General features: G+C 40.6%; 1 protein-coding gene across 1 annotated transcript in view; it reads right to left on the reverse strand.

Moving 5' to 3' along the window:
- ADGRF5 (adhesion G protein-coupled receptor F5) overlaps positions 1–21988 on the reverse strand; it is a 54394-nt gene extending 32406 nt beyond the window's left edge. Inside the window, exons 1-4 of the mRNA XM_040983507.1 lie at positions 21893–21988; positions 14273–14327; positions 3277–3447; positions 86–262 (exon numbers count right to left, since the gene is read on the reverse strand). Of these exons, the coding sequence (XP_040839441.1) occupies positions 86–262; positions 3277–3447; positions 14273–14327; positions 21893–21988 (499 nt within the window). The remainder of the gene's footprint in view (positions 1–85; positions 263–3276; positions 3448–14272; positions 14328–21892) is intronic.
- Between the last annotated feature and the right edge of the window lie 212 nt (positions 21989–22200).

Raw genomic sequence — 22200 nt, forward strand, 5'->3', positions numbered from 1 at the left:
CTGTTTGTGCACACAAAGAACAGAGAAAACGCTTGCTTCAGCAGGTGTTAAACTGCTACTCAACACTTAACGAGCAGTTACTTACCTCCCTGGAACTGGCAAAAAGGTCCATTTGGAGGCAGTTCTTTGAGGCAACTGCAGTGGTGTCCTGGGGCAGAACCGCTGTGTTTTTGGCAGGTGAGATGATGGAGGCACCTTTCCTGTGGCCACACATATCCTTTCTCACAGGAGCACCAAACTTCATTTCCAGCAGGTCTGCAGACTATCATCAAGCAGAAAGTGATGGAAGCAAATGGGCAAGCATCTCTTTGTGATACATCCTACCTGAAGTCCATTTTGCTTTTCTGCAAATGTCAGTATTCATGTGTGCATATATGAAGCACCCCACTACTGTAGGAATCACTGCTGGGATTTCAGTTAAGTCACCTTTTAGGTGAGGACGCCTGACAGTACGTGGTTGAACAACGTCTATGACGAATCATCCAGTTACTCTGCTCCCACATTCCTAGACACAGAATACGTATAGCTAGCAGCAAAGTGGCTCCTGACCATGCTATTTTCTGGATTCCAGTACACTTTGGTATTTCTCTTATGCTATATTGGGGTTGGTACTTTTATGCTGTATTTGGAGTTGGTACCTCTAATGCTGTATTGGGGTTGGTCTTAGGTGACAAATAGAATGTGGCAGAAATGACAGCACAGTATTTCTGGGGACTAATAATGCAATACACTGTAGCTTTCCTCAGGTGTTCCTGTCTCTCTCTTTTCACTTGACTCACTTTTGGAAGGCTGGCTGCCACAGCATGAGGATGATCAGAAAAAGCCCACATGGCAAGGAACTGAGGTCTGCAGCCAACAGCTAGTGAGGAGCTGAGACCTGCCAGCAACCACAGGAAAGAGCTCAGAAGACCATTTTCTAGCCTGATTGAACCTTTGACCATGTGACAAACAAAGTGAGAGGATGTACCTTTAACATTTCAAGTCAAATGTGGACAGCCTGTGTGCTCTGAAAACTAAGTGCTCTGAATCAGTTTCTACAATCGGACCCAATCACATCCTTGAGAACTGTTTTTCCTGTAAGTGGGTGTCTCAGAAGGTGCGTTTGCAATGGAAAGTTACCAAACAGTTGTTTCTGAGATTGAAGGGACAATTAAGTCCCAGTGATTCCTGAGACACAAAAGCAGACCCATGTTCCCACTGTAGGCTGGAGGAAGCACCATTAGGGACAGAAGTCTGTGCTGCCAGGCAGGGTGGTGAGGACCAGCAGGGTCATTTTGAGGATTGCTAACAGAAACTCCATTGTCAAACTCTGTCTTCTCATCTGAACTTCCACTGCTAAAGCAGTTTTTTTTTTCTTCGTTGCAAGGGATAATTAAGGAGACTAGTTGAAGAATGCTTGCATCCCATAGAAAATAAAAGCATGTCTTAGAAGGATGGGGGGGAGAAACTATGATTTGGAGATCACCTACTATATTCCAGATGTTATTCAGTGCTATACATGCAGTGTCTGGCTTTAAAATCTTGTTTTAGAATTATTACTAAAAATATGTTTCTTGAAAAAATTATAAGGTAAGCTATTGGACGAGTTGTGTGAGAATGAGAAGAGGGAGAAGGTGCTAATTTGGGTCCTCAGGCTTAGCAACATTGTACATCCCGCCTTCATTTCATATTCACTCCATCCATCCTCTCCTGCGGGTCAACACTCCCCACTTTTTCTTGTTTGTCCTGAGTTACATAAGAGTTAGAGCTAATCTGTGATGCTTAAGCATCCATTTTGTCCAACCTTTTTCACAGTTCATATCAGAAATATTCATGCTCAGTCATGTCAGTGATGAGTTTTCTGGACGAATCAAACTGATCATGTTTCAGGAGATCCTTGTTCACCCTTGTCTCTAAAAAGACTCACCTACTGTAGCCCCTTGGTGTGTTCTCTAGTAGCACAATTAAATCCAGGAATTTCTGTGAACTTGAGAGTACTTTTAAAAATGTTGTTCAGGAATAAAATGAAATGTAAGTTCATTCTGGGGCAAAATAAAGTGCATTGCAATACAAATTTTTTTGTAATCTGCATTTTTCCATGGATATTTTGAATACTGTTTTTATACCTATATTGAATAAATATAATAAATTCACAACTCAATCTCCAGCATTCATAATCAAAATCTGTTCAAGGAAAACAAATAAGTTAACATTTCATTTTTATTGACCTGGTTTATTTACCAGATTCTCTTTCTAGCAACACACAGACATAAAAGGCTTCCCTTAAAAACTGAGAAACAAAATAAAATTGATCAACCATCTTTCGATCAATCCATTTTCTCTATAATCAGGGGAACTGATTTCAGAGGCAGAGGGTGTGTGCTAAGTGCGACATTGAGGGATGTTTACTCCACATGTTCCAAAGTATCCCATTTTTGTGAGATGCTCTGTGGAGAAAGAGCTATGCAAGCAAAATCATTTGGTAAACAAAGTCTTAGCTCAAACCTATAGTAAGACTCATAGTGAACATTGATATCTAATTGGAAAACCACCAAAGAAAATTGTTAGTTATAGAATTTGATGGAAAATGGAATGAGGTTCAAGTAGCATATAGTCAGAATCAAAAATTGAAATGTGTAGATTAATATCGGGATAGACTAATATTTGATCCTTCAAAAACAATTTCAAATACAAAGATATATTTGTTAGTCCATTTAAAAATAACAAAATCTAAATCTATTAGTGTTGTTCAATTTACAGAACAGCAACATTTTGCAAAAAGCAGTCTTACTTCACAGCTTCCATGGCAGTCTCAAGTGATAACTCAATGAAATATACTGATACTAGCATGACCTAGAAGAGACAGTAACCAGAAAGCCTGGTCAGTGGCCCAAGAGCTTCTGCTTAATGCCTCTTAGCAACATAGGCACGTGTCTACTCATTACTTTCTGACCTATCATGCCAAAAAGAGAGGAGCTTGTTTCTTTTTGAAAATTTGGACCAGTTTTTTATATACCTATTATCCAGGGAAAGAAAATATAGTGGATTGTCTTGAAGACATGAACAACATGTGTTGCAACCATTTTATGAAAACCATTATATAAACTATCAAGAAATCCCTTACTCATCATTTAAAAGAGGAAATCCATCCAGGAAGGCTTTGAAGTCACAAAACTGCACAACAGACCTGTTAGATCATTTCACCTGCCCTCTAGGTATAAAATACTCCAACCCTAAGCAGTTTAGCTTTCCTCCTGGTGTACCCAGTCATCCATGACAAAGCAATATGTCACTCACCTGTTGTCACCTCCATGCTTAAAATGTCAGCAGCTGGGACACTGCTGTTCCCTGGGATTGGAAAGCTGAGGCTGTTCAGGTAGGTTTTGATAGGCTCCAAGAAGGATGCATTTTCCAAACTGATCTCAATATCCACCGTGTACTCTTCGGCTGTAGGACTGCTAGTGGCAACTGAATGAAAGTACAAGATGGTAAGAACTTAACCACAGCAGATGGAGAAGGATTCATGGCGATTTCATAAACAAAACATATAGGTGGATGTTGAGCTTATCTGTCCTTAAGAATTTCTAATGAAAACTTTCATTTAAGGCAAAAAAGAAAATTAGTGTATTCACCACCAACTTTTGTCCCCCACCATAAAGAACAAGGAAAGCTATGTAGAAAATGGACAATAATGAGCAAATATGAAAGCAGGAAGAACTAGCAGACTTCAGTAACCATTCAGACACACAGTGTCCTGACACACAGAATGAGCATTTCCTGCATGTTTTAGTTCACTTACACAAATTCTTTTTAGAATACTTATTTGTTTGTTTGTTTGTTCATTTATTTATTTATTTAAATGGAAGAATTACAATGAACACAGAGACAGGAAGAGAGAGAGAGACAGGCATGAAGAAAGAGGGAGATCTTCCATTTACTGGTTCACATCCTAATTGCCTTCCATAGCCAGGACTGGGCCAGCCAAAACCAAAACTCCAGGACTCTTCTGCATCTCCAGCTGTAGGTGCTTGGGACTCAAGCACTTGAATCATCATCTGTATCCCAGGGTGTGCATTAGTAGGAAATTGGAGGGAGAACCAGGACTTGATCTCAAGTATTCCAATATTGGATGCAAGCTTCCAAGGAGTACCTTAACCACTACATAAAATAAATGCCTCCCCACAGACTTCAATATTTAGGCATCAAAATAAGCTTATACTTTAGTTTCAATTGCCTTGCATTTCTTCAAGAAACACACACACACACACACACACACACACACACACACACACGTCTTTGTTCCTTCACAGTTTAATATCTCATGGTTTCTCATATTACATCATGTCTAGACCAATAGTTGTAAGCACCCCAAGGGCAGGAACTGCTTCCTTCCTTTCTCAAGACTTACTCATAAAGCACTGAGAACATCACATAAAGAATACGTGTCCAGTCAACTTATTACAAAGTTGGTGACTGTGTCAAGTTGCAAATTTCCTTCTTGCACTGAGAGAATCTTTGAGCCAGTGTTAGCCAGAGTATATACCCGGAATGGAAGTTGTAGTCTAAGTTAATAGTTAAGGAAGAATCTTTAAATAATTAGAAATTTTATACAGACACATTGAGAATATCATATTTTATTAATTAAATGAGGGAAATATCTGTGGACACTTGTAAAACTACTTTTCTAAAATTTCTGTCAAATGTGGAAGTCTGATGTGTATATTTTACTGTAAATTTTAAGTTATATGTTTGTTTTCTAAAAGGGCAAATAATTTTCTCCTAAAATTGCAAGATTTGTTGTTGAAATTCTGAGGGTTGTTGACAAGAACCATTAAAACATATGAAATTTCTTAAGGAATCTCCAGTTGTTAAATGTTTCTTGAAGAAAATGGTGATATTTGTCCATTTGGAGTTAGAAACCATGCTTATCTTATTGGGTCATTTTTAGCTGTCAACTTTGCTGAGCGAATTCTTTCATTTTGGAATCATTCAACTTGGTGGTAATAACTCAAACTCAAAATCTTGAGCATATTTTCCTAAAATTAAGACTGGTATAGGTATATTTCTTCTTTATAAGGAGATTTCACAGGGAAATGGAAGTGAATTCTTTGATCCGATGTGTGGGGCTAGCACTGTGCTGCAGAGGCTTGAGATGCATCATCTGTAATGTAGCCATCCCTTACTGGAATACCTGTTCAAGTTTAGGCTGCTACACGCCAAATCCTGCCCCTTCTGATGCATCTGGGAGGCAGCAGCAAAAGGTGACCCAATATTTGGTCCCCAAATATTTGGGACCTAGATGGAGTTTCTGGCTCATGGCTCCAATCCAGCCCAGCCCTGACTATAAAACTCATTAGGAAATGAACCAGGAGACAGAAGATGTCTCTCCTTCCTTCTCTGTTGCTCTGCCTTTCAAACAAAATTTATCCCTATAAAACAAACACACACACACAAGCTCATAGCAGATTATTTAAAAAATAAATAAATAAAACTTGGTGTTGCCCACTTCCCTGTAGCCCTTGAACCATTTTACCCCGGTTGACTAGGTAAAGATTGTCAAAATATAATAACAACAATTTAAAAAAAAATTGATGCACAATTTCAGCCTATCATGGTTCTACAACACTACTTCAATTTTCCTATATTCTTTTTGGTTGTCACATGGGTTTTGTGATGAAAACAAACTTCCTAGAAGAACTGCTCATTTCAGTTCTTAAAATTCTAACTCTGCACACATTTTGTTTTTGTCCCCAGGAACACTCGCAAGGAGAATGGCTGCACAGTATTTGTGAGCTCTGTCTTACAGCACATTCTCTTTCCCTGAAAAAGTAGTGTTGCAGTGTTTATTTCCTCCAGAGCATTCACCGGCCCTGGGATCCTTTTGGCTGAGGCCAGTCTGCTCTCCTCCCAGGAATGTAAACAGGATTTCCTGGACAGTGGCTGGTTTTGAGATGGGTGGGGTTGGTAACAACCTCTTATTTCATCATTTGTTTGGTTGCCTCCCAAGCTCTGATCCCAGACTGATATCTGTGCCTGTCTGAGTGGGGGAGCCTCGTTGGCCTGAAGCCCCTCTCCATGTGTTCTTTGCAGCTGTAAACGTACAGCAAGCCAATGCCTAGAAAGCACATGGTGATTTCATGGATGTCGTCATTTCCCATTGAAACCATGGCAGTTACTCTACCCTGATTTACTTGGAGCTGAGCCCTAAACACAAAGTACTGGCTCCTGTGGCTTTAACAAGTTTGTCTGTGGGATTCATGCAAATGTTAACTTAAGCTCTGGCCTCCAATGACTTATTTTTCTCTTTATCATCTATGTTGTTCAGCAATGTCTAAAGGATTCAGAGAAACCCTCAGTCAGAACATCATTTCCCCAAGAAGCTGCTAAGGATGGGGAAGCTACGATATAGAAGGAAATGTATTCCCTTTGAGAACAGCCAGCTCCTAAAAGAAGAGTCAAAAACCCCATTGTCGTCTAGTCATTTGTGGTTTTACCCTTGAAAATTATCTCTCCAGTGATCCCCAAACTTAACTGATGATCAGGAACATAAGGAAATTCTATACACATTTGTGCATAAATCTGAGTAGAATCTCAGTGTGTTAGCTCCAGAAATATGTATTCTCTCTTCTTTCCATTTCCTATTGAGCATTTAATGAGCATCCAGGTTTGGGATCTAACATTCTTTAAGGGATTTTTTTTTTTTTAGCCTGAAAGGCAGATTTACAGAGAGAAGGAGAATCAGAGATATCTTCCATGTGCTGTTTCATTCTCTAAGTGGCCTCAACAGCTGAAATTGAGCTAGTCTAAAGCCAGGAGCCCAGACTTTTATTCAAGTCTCTCACAGGGATGCAGAAGCCCAAGGCTTTGGACCATTCCCCACTGCTTTCCCAGGCCATAAGCAGGGAGCCTGTTGGGAAGTGCAGTAGTTGGGAAATGCAATGGTGCTCATATGGAGTGATGGTGCTTTCAGATGGAGGACTAGCCAATTGAGACATCATGTCGACCCAGGGTCTAATAGTCTAAATCAAATGAAGAAATGAAGAAACAATCTTGGACGGCTGCCATTAGCCTCATTTTTATTGTTGCTTTTGCTTTGCTTTCTGTTTCAGACACTGCCTACCCAAACGACTGGGGCAATCTTGTAGTTCTCAGATATATGCAGGGGCCCCCATTTCCCTCTTTCAACTTTAGGGGAACTGAATTTTGCTTAAATTGAATGAATTGGTCTTGCTTACTTCATTCAATAAAGAATGGATGAATGGAAGATGAATATAATATTAGTTACAATTTATTCATCACACAACAATTTCTAGGGCTATGAGAACAGTGTGAACACTTAGCTTTTGCAGACAGAAAAACTGATATCCCAGGAGTTAAAGCCACATTAAAAGCAAGTGCTGACTCCAAAGCTCACTTGTTATTAATAATTCCAAGCCATAATTCAAATGGAAAATGATAACAAAAATGGTCATTTTATAAATTATAAAACATATAAAGCATGATTGTCAAATGTCTTTAGAATTTGATGCATAATTACTAAAATAAAATTGGAAATCAAGCTCAAGGACAAATTCACTGATTTATTATTAATAAATGAAAAATTGTGTAAAGCTTCTATTCAGCATAACAGATTCTTTAGAGATGCACATTCAGGAAAAATGCTTTGCGACTCTGTTGTATACAAACGATTTTGACAAGAAGTCTTGCTAGCATCATTACTCTGTTCTTTTCTGGTAACTTGTAATTTACCTACTTACTGTTTATTTCCTGAAACCGTGCTGGATGTCAACCAAAGAAGCCAAGACAAGTCTTTTGGTCTCTTCCATCCTTATGCTGGAGGTAAATGATAAGCTTATACTTTATATCAGGTGGTTTCTTAGGGCACGAAGGACTATGAGAGGGCCAAGAAGTCTGTGTTACAGGCACACAGACAAGATGGCTAGGGCATTGCTTTCTATGGAAGGGTCAGAGAAGACTTTTCTAGAAGGTAAACCTTGAACAGAGTCTGGAGTGAAGTGAAGGGTGAACCAAGAGGAGCTCTGAATTATAACTCAAAAAGAGTTAACAAGCACAAAAATTCTGGGACGGCAGCCATCCTAGCTTGTTTTGGGAACATCAAACAGACACCCTCCAGAGGGTCTTTCCTTCTCCTCCAGATTCTAGAATGGTGTCATAGAAACAGTGTGATTCCCTGGCTTGAAGGGAAAGACTGTTGAATGTAAGTGCCATAAGATCCATTTGGGTAGAGTCAGAAGCTCATGCTCATGGCTTAGAAATGCCATTCCTCACCTTCCTCTCCCATTTAAACCTTCAGAGCCTGGGAAAGCAATGCTGTTCACCCTGCTCCAAGCTACAAGGCGCGCGCGCGCGCACACACACACACACACACACACACACACACAAGAATGACTCCTCCACTTGTCTGAGTGTATTTTAGATGCCCTTCTACCCTTCTTGGCTGCCCTGTACCACCTGATTCCTGATGACTACACCTATTTTCTTTTTCCCAAGTTCCTTTACCTCAGGGATTGTTTGGACATTTCCGGCTGAATGGTACCCTGCCATGGAAGGTACCAAATTCCAGGTATCACCAGTGTTATAGCTGGAATCCTATCAGCAGACCCAGGAGGCACAAACCAATCAGGATTTCCCCCTTCCCCTTTCCCACAAGCATCACCATCCCCACAGCACTTATCTTAAAGAGACATTTCTGGAAAGTTGGCCACAAACTTTGACAAGCAACTCCAGCTCTTAATCACAGCTGTTTAAGCAAACAAGATGATTTTGCCTGGCAACATTCATGGAAACTATGGTTTCTCAGCCTCAAGCCCAAGTTGACACATAAAATTAATCTCCCATGTCCAAGAGAATGAGGTTCCTAATTTCACCCAAAGAAAATAGGGCTGGAGTAGGACTGGGGTAGTTTTCTCTGGACCTAAAAGGACAACACTTCATTATCACTGATAATTTATCACTCTTCTTTCTCACAGCAAGTAAATCTCAAAAACTATCTTTCTCATATGTTCTAAAGGGTAGCAACTTGGCAGCATTGTCTCTTGCTTCCTGTGCTATTACATGGCAGATATATTTGAGTATGTTCTTCCTTTAGGTTTTAGAGAGGTTTATTCATATGGAAGAAAATCACCAGAACTTGACAGGCGTGGGTAGAGGAGTGGGTGGTTTGCACTGCATCACAGCACATGAAGCCGGAAGAGAACAGATTCCTATAGTTGTCCATATACTCAGCTCATCTAGTTACCTTGGTATACATATACAGTTCATTCCTTCAAGAGATAAAGACAAGCTTGTCTGTCTTCATGTGCCTCTATGCACATGCAGAATCATACACAAAAACCAGAAACACACGTTAAAACTATGACTCTTATCTCAGAGCATGCCAGAGACAATGGGGTGGAATGCTTGCTTACCTAGAAAGTTCGTTTAAACTCCAGGAGTCACCCTTTGTTCATTTGTCAATTAGGTGTAATACTTTCTCAGCAGGAGTTGAAATCCTATATGAAAATCTCTTTCAAAGTGTCTGACATACAACAACCAGTAGTAAAATCTTCAGTTCTAATAAATACCACAATATAGTCTATGCAGTTGTGTGTAGGTAAGTCAATAAAAACAAACGCTAATCTAATAAGGTCTCAATTAGAAATAAACAAACAAGAACATTAGGAGTGAGTGTTTGGTGAGTAGTCAACATACAGCTTGGGTGTCTATCGCACATCAACATGCTTGAGTTTGAGTCTCAGTTTTGCACTTAATTCCAGCTTCCTGCTAATTAATTCACACCCCAATCAACAGGAGGGTACAGTTCAAGCGCTTGGGTCCCTGCATCCATGTACAAGAGCCAGATTGTTTTCTAGGCATTTAGGGAGTGAACCACTCTATCTCAGTCTTGTCTTTCTCCCTATCACATAGAATAAATATTTCAATGAAAAAAATAGCATTAAGCAGGATATTTTTTTTAAATCAAAGCACACTTAGCCCTCAGTGTCAAACTTAACACCAAATTTTTGCCCCTGCCAGAAAGCGTTGATCCCTTCCTCTCATTCCTCTATCATCACTACTTGCCCAGAGCACCAAATGCATCTTGACATTACTATGCCTATGAAAAACCCAAACTGTGACCTCAGGCTGGGAAATGCACAGTTCATAAAAGGTCTGCAGGTCAGAATGTCCATGTGGGCAGCCAGCAACCAGGAATCTTGCACAGGCTAAATAGGTGTGGAAAGGGCAGCATGGTTAAAGAAAGACTTGGACATCTTGAACCTCCCTGTCTATTTTGTCTCCTACCAATCATTCAGTTAAGCCAAAACACAAATGATGGAACTTCCAGTGCCAGGCCCAAGACACTTTCCAATCAAGTGCAGGAACTTGGAGAGAAGAACTTAGCAACCTGACATTAGCATTATTTCTAAGCAGCCAAATATGCCCAGTTTCCTATGAAGATCCCCTTAAAAACTAAGTTTTGAGCTTATGCATAACCCCCAGTGTAAGCCTTTCCTTCCCCTACTCTACTTGTGGCCTCCTTCCCCTATAGTTTCTCAGGTCCATCCATTTCCAGAGAATCTTGAGGATCATCGGTCTCCTTCATTTCATTCTGCGTCTGTGTCCACACCCTCTCATTCCATTTTTCGAATTATCCTTGGCAAACATTCCTCTGCATCTTTTCTATCCTACATCATGTCCATGGAGACATCTCCAGGTTACGGAGCCTCCTAGCCAGTCTCCCAGGTACTGATTTTTTCTTTTGATTCCTTCAGCCCTAATCATCTGCATTGCTTTTACTTAGGGTGACTTTCTTCAGTCACTTCTCTGTGGGTAATCCCTTGATTGACCTACAATCCACTACCTGATATATTAACAACCTAATTCTGGATCTTTAGTCCACTCTGATTTCCCATCTGCTCCACAGCAGCCACTCTGCTTGAGGAGAGAGCTCCACATTCCTGCTTGCAATGGGCCTTGGAGTGTTTGTGCAGGTATTTCCATCACAGTGGTGTTTCAGGTTCTATGACATCCACCTTCTTGCCTTTAACTAGACTCTTCTTTGTGTCAAGGATGCATCACACCTTTCAAAGGCAATGTAATAATCACCAAGAAATCAGTTGGTTTGGGATTTATTTTCATTTTTTAACAAATGGTCATAAGAAGAAGATAAACTTCAGACAATGTTACTACCATTTCTAAAGCAATTTGGACATTACATTATCTGATCCCCTCCATAACCTGTCAGGAAGCAACTCTAAGATGTATGTGTGTATGTGTGTATGTGTGTGACATGTGAGCAGGATACCCAAATGGAAAATATGTAATATATGTACAGTCATCCTTCAGGACCTGCAGGAGATTGGACTCAGGACCTGCTGGAGATGCTCAAATTACATAAAACAGTGTAGTACTTGAGTATTATCTATCCACATTCTCCTTTGTGTTTTAAATAATCTCAGAATTGCTTAAAATTCACAACAAAATGTAGGTATTATATCAATATTTCTTATACTGTACCGCTTAAAAATTATGGTAAGGATCCATAAGTTTGCAGAGATAAAATTTGAGTATTTTCAACCTGCAGTTGATTCCGTGGATGCAGATCTCACAGCAAACCAAAGAAATCAGGTATCAATAGGCAAGTAAGGTTATGGAACAGACCTGGGTGGAGATTCATATTGTGCTAAGAATAAATGTAAGTATAACTTTAAAATTACTGAATTCAAACTCTAAAGATTCAGTTCAGTGACTCAAGAGGAAATTCTTGATTCAATTATTTTTCTCTTGGACTTTCATTTCCGAGTGCCATCAAGGTGTCAGAACAATGAACATGTATGTGAAAGGGAATACCACTCAGAAAACTAGAGACCAACCATAACACCTCACTTGGTTTACACACCAAGAGCCTAGACACCTCCCTATGGCATCCTGCCCAATATAACATTCCTTTGCCTTGTTTCTTCATTGTCCTGGAAAGTCATGCTCTAAACTGTAATTTACAATCCTGATCTCTGGGGACCTAGCTCCTGGGCCTTCACATGACATTCCTCACTTCAGTGGATTTGTAAAGGTATCAAAGCCAATCCCTGTTTTGCAGATAATGGATCGATTCTTTACTTCCTTCTAAAAGGCCAAGAGAACAGATGACCATGTCTAATAAATGGAAAACATGTTTTCATGGTGATTTGTCATTGATGCAATTGTTTTTAATGAAATTGTGCCTGGAAAATTTCTGGAAAAATTCTTAGATGTAGAAGCAGTTTCCTCCCCAAAGGCTACCTCCTCACACTGTCACCAATTGAGTCCGGAAGGGCAGAAAGATGTTACTTTTACAGCTGTAGGGTCACCATCTGCTCCAGAGGAAGTTCGGAGCCCGAGCTCTAAAAGAAATTGGCAGAAACCTGGGGAAAACACTGTGACTTTAAAAGAATTAACACCAACTGGGCACATTTCTGGCTCTGTTTTTTTCCCCCCATGGGGTATGGGAGGGTTCAAGAGGTTTTCAGTGTGAGGCAGAGGTAAGAAGGATTCTGGCTTTAGAACACAGCATGGCTAGGTTGTGCTGCCATGCACTCAGGGAAAGAAGAGAAACAGAAAGGGGGATGTCATGGGTTAATTAATTAAAGGCAAAAGAAAGAAGAGAAAAGAAAAGAGAAGAAGAGAAGCAAGGAAGGAAAAGTAAAGAAAAGAAAAAAGGGATAAAGAGGGAACAGGAGGAGAGGTGAGTGGGGAGGAGAGGGGAGGAGAGGAGAGGAGAAGAGAAAAGAGGGGAGGCAAGGGGAGAGGCTGGGAACAGAGGAGAAGAGAGGAGAAAAGAGTAAAAAGGGGATCTATGAAGGGGTGCGGAGGGAAGGAGAGGGCTGGAAAGGGACGGGAGGGGAGGGGAAAGAATGAGGGATCTATGAATATATTAAGAGCTGCATACACCGTGTTCAAATTCTGTTTAAAGTGTTAAGCAGCAGCTGTGTCTGGTTACTGCACTGCTATGAGTTCTAACAAATGCCTCTATTTTGACCATGCTTTCTTGGAATAGCTTGATATCTCTTGTTAACTGTATCATTATATGGATCAAGACTCAGCCTCTCTGAAGATAAGACAATCTTAGTGTGATAGGTTAAGAAACTTTACCCCCTAAAAATTTAGCATAGCCATGAGCCCAACAGGACCTTACCAATAGGAACTCAGAAAGAGGTAGCTAGGGCATAATATGGAAGATCTTCATTTTTTCACCAATTGAAAGAGAAACTTCACTGGCTGTTATGCAGATGAAGAGTAGTTAGGGTGTCCTCATCTACTTGGGAAGGCCAACAGGAAGTAAAATGAACTAATACACACTGGGACAAATCTTGGGATAGGGAAATTCATCACGGGTAGTGGAGGAACCCAACGAAAGCAGTCGCTGGCAGCCTGAGAGTTTGCAGCACCCAGTGCAACCCAAGTCTTAAGCAGGAATCTCCCACATACATAAAAGGGAACAGCAGGCCGGGCATCGACCATGTGAGAATGACTGAAAGAGATGAAGTGGGAAAAGCATGAGGGACTTGATGAGGCACGAAAAGACTGACTTGCAGATTCGAGGTGACGGGGAGTCCAGGATTGGTTTCATCCTGGGTAATGGCAGATTTTCAATGGTCGTTATTGCTAGGAATAGTAGAATCAGGTCCTGGTGAAAGAAAAGTAAAACAAACAAACAAACAAAACAGCCTGGAGATGTACAAGCTGGGTACTACACTTGGCCAGAGATGCTGACAGTCAATTTGGCAGGGATCACTGCCTGCCTGTCTCCACCCTCCACTGGGCAGAGGTTGACATTGTCCAGACCATTTCCTCAGGGTCTAGGGGAGAAAAATGGAGTGGGAAACTCCTTTAGGACTTGAGATTCATGCTCAAGTTGAGCCACAAAATAAACTGCTGAGTGAGAGAAGTAGCTGGGAAAATAAAATGAGAGCAAGAAAGCAAAAAGGAAAGACTGCTGAGTTGAGTGTAGAAAAAGACATCTTTTGGTGATGGCAGAGGGCAGTGGAGGAGAAAGTCTTAGGGAAATCTTGGTGATATGGGGAGTGACAGTGGTGATAGGAGACAAAGCGGAAAGTCTAGCATGTTGCTATAGTCCATTGAGAGTCATTTAATAGAAGATGGAATGCTTTGTAATTATTTTAGCAGTAGAATTGTACTATTTAACCAGAAGATACTGGGGAATTAAAGTATGTGCATCACAGGATTCCAAAAAGTCGCAACCTGTCTTATTTGACTGTGTTTACAGAAGATATCGCCAAGCAAAGATTTCACTTACCGACTCGTTTGTGCCTTAGTAGCTCTTCATTAGCTGGATCATATTCATGGAGACTCTGAAAGAACATTGTTGAAAATCATCAGTTCGTGTTAGAAAAGTTTTTTTCCACTAGGGCCTGCTACTCATACAGTCCTCAGTGCTAGAGCTGAGCTTAAGGCTGCAGATTTGGTTTAGCACCAAGTGCCCAGTAGGTGGTAGGCAAAGGACAACTGGTGGGGAGAGGAAGCAGAGTCAATTCTGCATTGTGACCTAGAAGTATATGTTTTATAGACCAGCCTGTGGGTCCGGGGGCGGAAGAAATCCTCATATCTGAGCTTCTCAGTGTTCCTGCCATTTGAGTCCTGTCAAGAACCATAAATCATGATGTTGTAAACCTGTGCTCTCTGGCTAAGGCATGAACCCTGAGTCATTTCAGTGACCATTTAGTCAAGAGTCACAACCTCCTCTCTGAGCTTAGCCCATGCCCATCTCACTAATTTTGTTGTATTAAGGGCCGTTTAATCACTGTGTATGTTTGGGAGGTGTTTTTGTCTTTTTCCTTCCTCTGTTCCTCTTTATTCTGGATGGTTTTAGTGCTAGTTTCTGTGATAAGGGCTAAGACGCCACCTCCAGAGTTGAGTCAGGCTCTATGGGCAGAAGGCTGTACCACATACCAGTTCTATGACCTGTGGGAAGTTCCTTATCTTTAATGTGCCTCAGTTTTCTTTTCTGTATAACGGAAATAAAAATAGTTCTAGCATCATAAGATTTCTATGAGAACTAAGTGTACCATGACATAACATACAGTAAGCTATTACAAATTTTTAGTTATTCTCAAGATGGATCAAAGGACTAAATTTAAGACCTAAGACCACAAAATTGGAGCATAGGAAAGGCTCTAGCACAATGGCTCAACTGGTTAATCTTCCACCTCTAGGTGCCAGAATCCCATATGGACACTGGTTCATGTCCTTGTTGTTCCACTTCCCAGTCAACTCCCTGCTTGTGGTCTGGGAAAGCAGTGGAGGATAGTCCAAAAAGCTACGTGGGGACCCTACACCCACACAGGAGACCAAGGAAGAAGTTCCTGACTTCAGATTGGCTCAGCTCCAGCAGTTAGAACCATTTGGACAGTGAACGAGTAGATGAAAGATTTTTCTGTCTCTCCTCTGTAAATCTGCCCTTCCAATGAAAATAAATAAATATTTTTAAAAGATAATAAACATAAGGGAAACACTCCAAGACATTGGCATAAGGGATGGCTACTTGGACAAGACCCCCAAAGCACAGATATAAAAGTAAGACTAAATAAATCACATTGTATGAAACTTAGATACTTTTACACAGCAAGGGAAATGGTCAATAAAGTGAAGAGATATCAACAGAATGTGAAAAAAAATTTGTAAGGTGCCTTACAAAGGATTAATATCTAGAATACATTAGTAACATAAGAAACTCAACCACAACCTCAAAAAAAAAAAAAAAAGAAAAAAAAAGCAATAGCCAATCCACTTAAGAAATTGGCAAATGGCTTTAATATTTTCAAAACATATTTTCAGAAATACAAATGGCCAACAGAAATATGAAAAAATGTTCAATATCACTTAGCACACAAGGAAATGAAAATCAAAACCAAAGTGATATCAATTCACCCTGTCAGCTAAAACCCAAAACACAGAAATTAACAAATGCTGGTAAGAATGTGGGGAAAGTGGAATACTTATACACTGTTAGAGGCACTGTAAACTAGTTCAGCCACTACGAAAAAGAATGTGGAGTTTTGAAAACAAGCAAGCAAGAATCCTGGAAATAAACTCGCCACATAATCCAGCAGTTACACTACCCAAGTATATACCTGAAAGACAGGAATATACCGTATGAAAAAGATACCCACACCACCGTGTTACAACACTTGGCTGTAAACATGCACTATTCACAATAATCAGAATATGGACCCAACCAAGATATCCATCATCAGATGAGTAAAGTGTGATACACATACAGAAAGAGAATGATATATTTTCAGCTATAAAAGAAAGAATGAAATTCTACTATCTGTAGGCAAATGAATGCAACAGGAGGACATCGTGCTGAGTGAAATAAGCAAAGACAAATACTGTATGTTCCACCTTACCTGTTGGAGCCATGGTTTGAAAAAGAAATATCTGTGTGCATCAGTATTGCTGCAGACATAATTTTGTGAAATTTGTTTTGTATCTATGTCAAACCACTGCTTAAGAATATTATGCTGCTGTATTTTTATGTTCTGTGAGTATTTTAAAATTCATTGTATCTAGGCAAAATTGTCATTTAATTGTGGCTTATAGCCATTGTCTATATTCTCTCTCAACTATAGCCTTTTTACTTTTTACTTGTTGAAGTTCTGTTTTGGTGAAGTATTAAGCCTTTTTCGTATAATACAAATTTAAAATATGCAATCTCAAAAACTACAGAGATTTAAAAAAAATAAGAAAGGAGGGTAAGAGGAAGAAAGAAGAAAATATCATGATATTTTTAGAATTGCATCCACAAACCATATTGAATGTCAAAAACTAAGAATTAAAAAAATTAGACAATGTAATGAAAAATACACATTCATTTACAACCCCAACAATAAAACATAGACTACATTAGGATAAACCTCATAAAGAATGCACAAAACGTATGATGAAGACAACCATGAAAGTTAATTGGAATACACATCGGTAGGCCAGCCTAACAAAGTGACAGGATTCACCATTTATCTGTATGGAATGTCTAATAATTTCTTGAAGAAACAAATGCAGATATGATGACTAAGGAGTGTAATTTCAGAAGCACAAATTTTGCTTCATTGGCACTTAAGGTTTTCTAAGGGAACTAAGCTAAGCAGGAACTGAAGGTGCCAAGTCAATGTATAGAGCTGGTTCCCATCCAGCTTCCCCCTGGAGCCTGTTTGGCTTTGTGCCCATGCAGAGGAAGGTTCTTCCTGCATTCCTGCCTCCACCCTCCTTGGGTCCTGGGAATGAGTGGCTCCTGGTGATCTCTCCATCTTATTCTCAGAGCCAGGAAGCGAGGACTTGGACAATCCAGGAGAATGAGCCTATCATGGATCTCCTTGGGACAGCTTTCCCAGGAGGGGTTGCTCTGTTTTCCAGTTTTACTGTCAGTTGTGTATGAAAATCAAAGGACTTTTCAGTTTTCTAATTCAGTCTTACACATCTTTCCAACAATGCCCATTGTTGCCTTCATACTCCCCTGGAAAACTCCATATCACTGGATGTGAGGCCAATCTTCTGTGGTTCTCTTCTGAAGCTTTCAGGGCACCGGTGCAAACAATGGCTTCCATAGTCTGTCACTCACAGTCTTTTTGATGCCCAGTGAGAATTCACAACTTCTTGGGGGAAATAACTTTTTCTTTTCAATCCAATCATTGTGGGAGATGGTTGGTGGACAGCGGGGAGAAATGCACCCTGAGAGCAAATAAGCTTCTGGGGGATATAGGGGTGGAGGGAAATGACCTTGGTTTTCCAAGATTTGAGAAGTGGCAAAGAGCTTCCTGTCAATTCTGGCAATCTGGATTTGAGTAGAGCAAGGACAGGAGCCATGCTGCAGATGGCACTCCTGCAACTCAGCTTCTTACTGGGTGGGAAAGTCAGCGACTCTCTGTAAGCTTCTATTTCCCACATTATGAAGTGTCTGTGCTGAGACACATCGAGTGCTCTGTGCAGTCCCCAGCGTGGTGTGTGCAGTGCCCCTGGGTCCTCCTGACCTGGGGCCCACCAGAAAAAGAAACACTGCCAGAGCCATCATGCCATCACAGTGTGGGGGAACTTGTCAAGCTCTAGCACCTGTCTTTTCCTCAACATTTTAGGTGCAGGGTGGCACTCACCATGAGCTCCTAGGATTCACCTGTGTATTCACTCCAAACAAGAAAACAGAGCTCCTATCTGAACCTCCAACCCCGCCTCCTAGCCCCCAGCATGTCTATGTAGTTGTTCAGATCTGAGTGACAATGGCCAGCTCTGGCCAGAGGGAATTTCCTGATGGCTGAGCTTCAACCAGAAGAGACAAGGTCACCAATTCCAGGAAGAGCCCCACCTGTCAAACTTGATGACTTTCCAAATAACTGTTGGTGTTGGGGTGGGCAGCCTAGAGTGTGGGCAGGACAGAGGAATGGATAGCCAGTTCAAGAGACTGTGGAGAAGGAGCAAAATGTAGAGCAACCAAATGGTCACCTCAGCACACCAACCTCACCCTCCTTGCCAGATCCTGGGGACTCACTCTGTCATTTTTGACCTGGAATCCCAGTTTACTGTTTGCGTCAGACAATTGCCTCAGCCTGAGTCTTGCTGGAATGTCTCCTCTCATAAGGGCATTAACGGAAGTGTCTTTAACATAATAACCTATTGGGTTCTTTACACTGCTGAAGCGTAATGTGTACGAGAATCTAATATCCTTACAGCCAACCAGTGAAGGAGATAGCATATATTCCCATTTTATATAGAGGAAATGGGTTTGGAGCAATGGAGAAATGTGATGATGTTTCCAGAGTTAGCAGGGATCAAAGATAGACTTAAGCCCAAGGACCAATCTCAAAATAGAGAATAGAGCCCCGATGCTCCTAAGGTAATTGTTGGAGAGGAGCAAGTGTTGCCAGCAGGACACATCTGAGTCTACATCTCATTCTTACTAAAATCTACATTGTAAGAAAGTCTTAAGCAGATTCACGTTCTTTTCAAACTGTAGGAGTCTCTGGGTTCCATATCTGCATTTCAGATGCTCAGACCCTGTTTTTATAACCTGAGTATGTAACAACATTATTCACAGTAGTGAACAATCCAAGCTACTATGGATGGGTGGATGAGTAAATCAAATGTGGTGCATGCAGAAAATGGGATATTATGCAAGCTTTAAAAAGAAAGTTTATTGTGACACAATTTGCAGCATGGAGAAACCTTGAGGATATTATTCTTAGTGAAATAAGCCACCCCCCAAAAAATGCAAATACTTGATGATTTCGCCTACACGAGCTATCATAGGTAGTCAAATGCATAGGATGGAGAGTAAAATAATGTTTGCCCAGGACTGAGGACAGACAGGAGGAACTAGTGTATTACATTCTGCAATGTAAAAAGTCCTGGAGTCCCGGATATAAAACCATGTTAATATATTTAACAAAACTGAATTTTGCTTGTAAAAATAGCTAAGATTGCAGTTTTTATTTATTTTACGTGCATTTTAAAACAGTGTAAAAATGCCCACAAGAGGGAGGGCTGGCATTGTGATCTAGTGGGTTAAGCCACTACCTGCAATGCTGGTATCCCCTATAGATGCTGTTTTGTATCCTGGTTGCTCCACCTCTAATCTAGCTCTCTGCTAATGGCCTGAGAAAAGCAGGTAGATGGTCCAAGTGTTTGTGCTCCTGCACTCACACGGAAGTTCCAGATGAAACTCCTGGTTCCTTATTTGGCCTGCATCAACAAACTGTGCTCTCTCGCTCTCTCTCTCCTTCTCTCCCTCTCTTTTTCCCTCCTTTTTTTCCTACCCCATACCCAGTAACTCTGCCTTAAGAAATATGCCTTCTCTTAAACCTATCACAAAATGTTACACTTAAGGTGCTAAATTGTCAGCTGTGGAAACTGGGTAGCAGCTTAGGGCAGCATAAACTAATCTGGCTGACCCAAGCGCCCCTCTCCAATGGAAGTCCTTGGTCTCTGTATGAGGATTTTGTATCTTGAAGGACAATCCTAGGGAGGAAACTTTAGCACTTTGGATCTGGGAAAGGTTAAGAGTTCCTAGGAAAATGAACTTCAAATGCTACTATTAATTCCAGAAGATTTACTTTCATATTCCCTGAACTGTGTATGCCATCAGGCAAAGAGATAGACTCTGCCAGGACTACTATCAGGGCAGACCTGGCACACAGAGAGAGTGCTGCTACAGCCATGAATACTGAGAAACTGCTCAGAGACAAAGCTGAATCCCACCTGTTAAGATCACCTCTAGGCCGGACGTTCCCTCCACACACACTGGATAACCAGGGCTCTCTACCAGTCTCGTGAGTTCGCAAAATGTGCAAAGATTTCCACCCTTAATTTATATGAGCAAGCTACTTCACATGATGGCAAAGGTTGTATCGCTCACACTGGAGTTTGGAAGAGACACACTGTGCATCCCTCCCCTCCCGCCCCCAATCACAAGAAAAATAAAGACAAGACAATGAAAGCCTCACTGAAGCAAGGAGCATCCCAACAACCAAAAGAGGGAGAAAATGCATGAAGTCATAAAGCAAAGTTCTAAAAATGAGACTAAACATATCAGCTACGATATCCATATAAATAAGTGACACTCACTTAATCCAAGTTAAGTTCTTTCAAATTTGGTTTAAAGGGGTAAACCTCAAGCACACGTATTTTTCAAAGATAACAACTGAAGAAAAATGGCATATTAGATTCTCAACAAAAACAGGAAAATGACAAAAATAAGGCAAACTCAAAGACAAAAACACGAATGACAATTGGAATAGAAGAGAAAACTTAAATTCAAAAGTACCAGGAAGGCCAGAGACATAATCTACAATGATAAAATTAAGCAAAGCCATTCTAAAAACAGTGGCAGACTGAAGTAAAGAGAACTAAAATATCTAACACAAGGAAAATTACCTCAACAGAAAAAGTTCTATGGCAAGGAGAGACATAACAATAGAAAACATTTATACAGCACTGTCATGTTCCAGGCATTGTACTAAGGCATTTAATAAATATGACGTCACTGTAAAAAACTCAGAATAAAATGGAATTAGAAGACATTTATGTCAATGCAAAGATTTTTTTTTTGAAATCTACATATCATTTTTCCTAGGACCCATTTTTCCATAAACTTTCTGAAGTATCCTTATATTAACTGATTTCATTTTCATAACATGCATAAGAAGTCAATACTGCTATTGTTATCATCAATCAAATAAGATTCAAATCAACAGTATACCCTAATTCTGACACATGCAGAAGCCTAGATAAAGAATAACCTAGTAATTCCTGGGAGGACAAAGGAATTACTTATCAACCCCTTTTACTCAAACGCAGCTCCCTCCAATGTTCCAAAGACAAGCTAGCCGGAACAACTCATCAGCAGAGATCTTAGATGGTACCTGTGTTGGCCTCCGACACATCGATCCATAACTGTGACATCCTGACACACAGATTCATGTCTTTTGAAATGTGCTCTAGACTGATGCTAAAGTTAGCATGAATCCCATGAGACCATACGTTCTGCTCAATCCTCTAAAGATGTTCACTGTCACTGTTGTCAGTTTCACAGAGTGGAAGCCTCTGACTCGGGGACTGCAGTTGAGTTAGGGTGAGAAGGCTGGGAAATCTCCCTTGAAGATATGATGATGTGTCATGACTTATTTCAGAGGATGGCAAGTTGTGGCCCAGTATACACACCACCATCCATTTTCAATCACCCTTCTCCCATTTGCAACATTTTCTTAAAATACACCTCCTCCCTCACCCCCTGCTTATTCTTAAAGTACACCTCCTCCCACACCCCTGTTTAATAAACTTATGTTTATTGAAAACATTTTCCATCTACAATATGCTCAGAAAATCAAAGAAATGAAACAGAGAGAAATAGAGCAAACATGGATTTACTCACCAAAGGATAAACTATAGACTCTAAGTTCAGCACAAGTTTGGAAGAATAAATCACAATAAAAATGAGGCACAAAGTGGTTCTCCTTGGGGATTTCATTTCTTCAACTTTGCTTTGCCTGAAATGGAAATACAATAGTTTAGAGCTGGAGCAACTTGATTATTAGAAAAGGAGAGAACCAGCGGGTCCTACACAAAGATCCTTTTCAGATAGAGTAGGGAGAGGAAGGAGCCCAGGCGCCCTACCTTTAGAGCATGATCTCTGTGAAGGCTGAGGAGGAAAAATAGTGTCCGGGGGGGAGGTAAGGGGTA

This window comes from Ochotona curzoniae, unplaced genomic scaffold, assembly GCF_017591425.1.
Source record: "Ochotona curzoniae isolate NIBS_2020 unplaced genomic scaffold, NIBS_Ocur_1.0 contig_3819, whole genome shotgun sequence".
NCBI lineage: Eukaryota > Metazoa > Chordata > Mammalia > Lagomorpha > Ochotonidae > Ochotona > Ochotona curzoniae.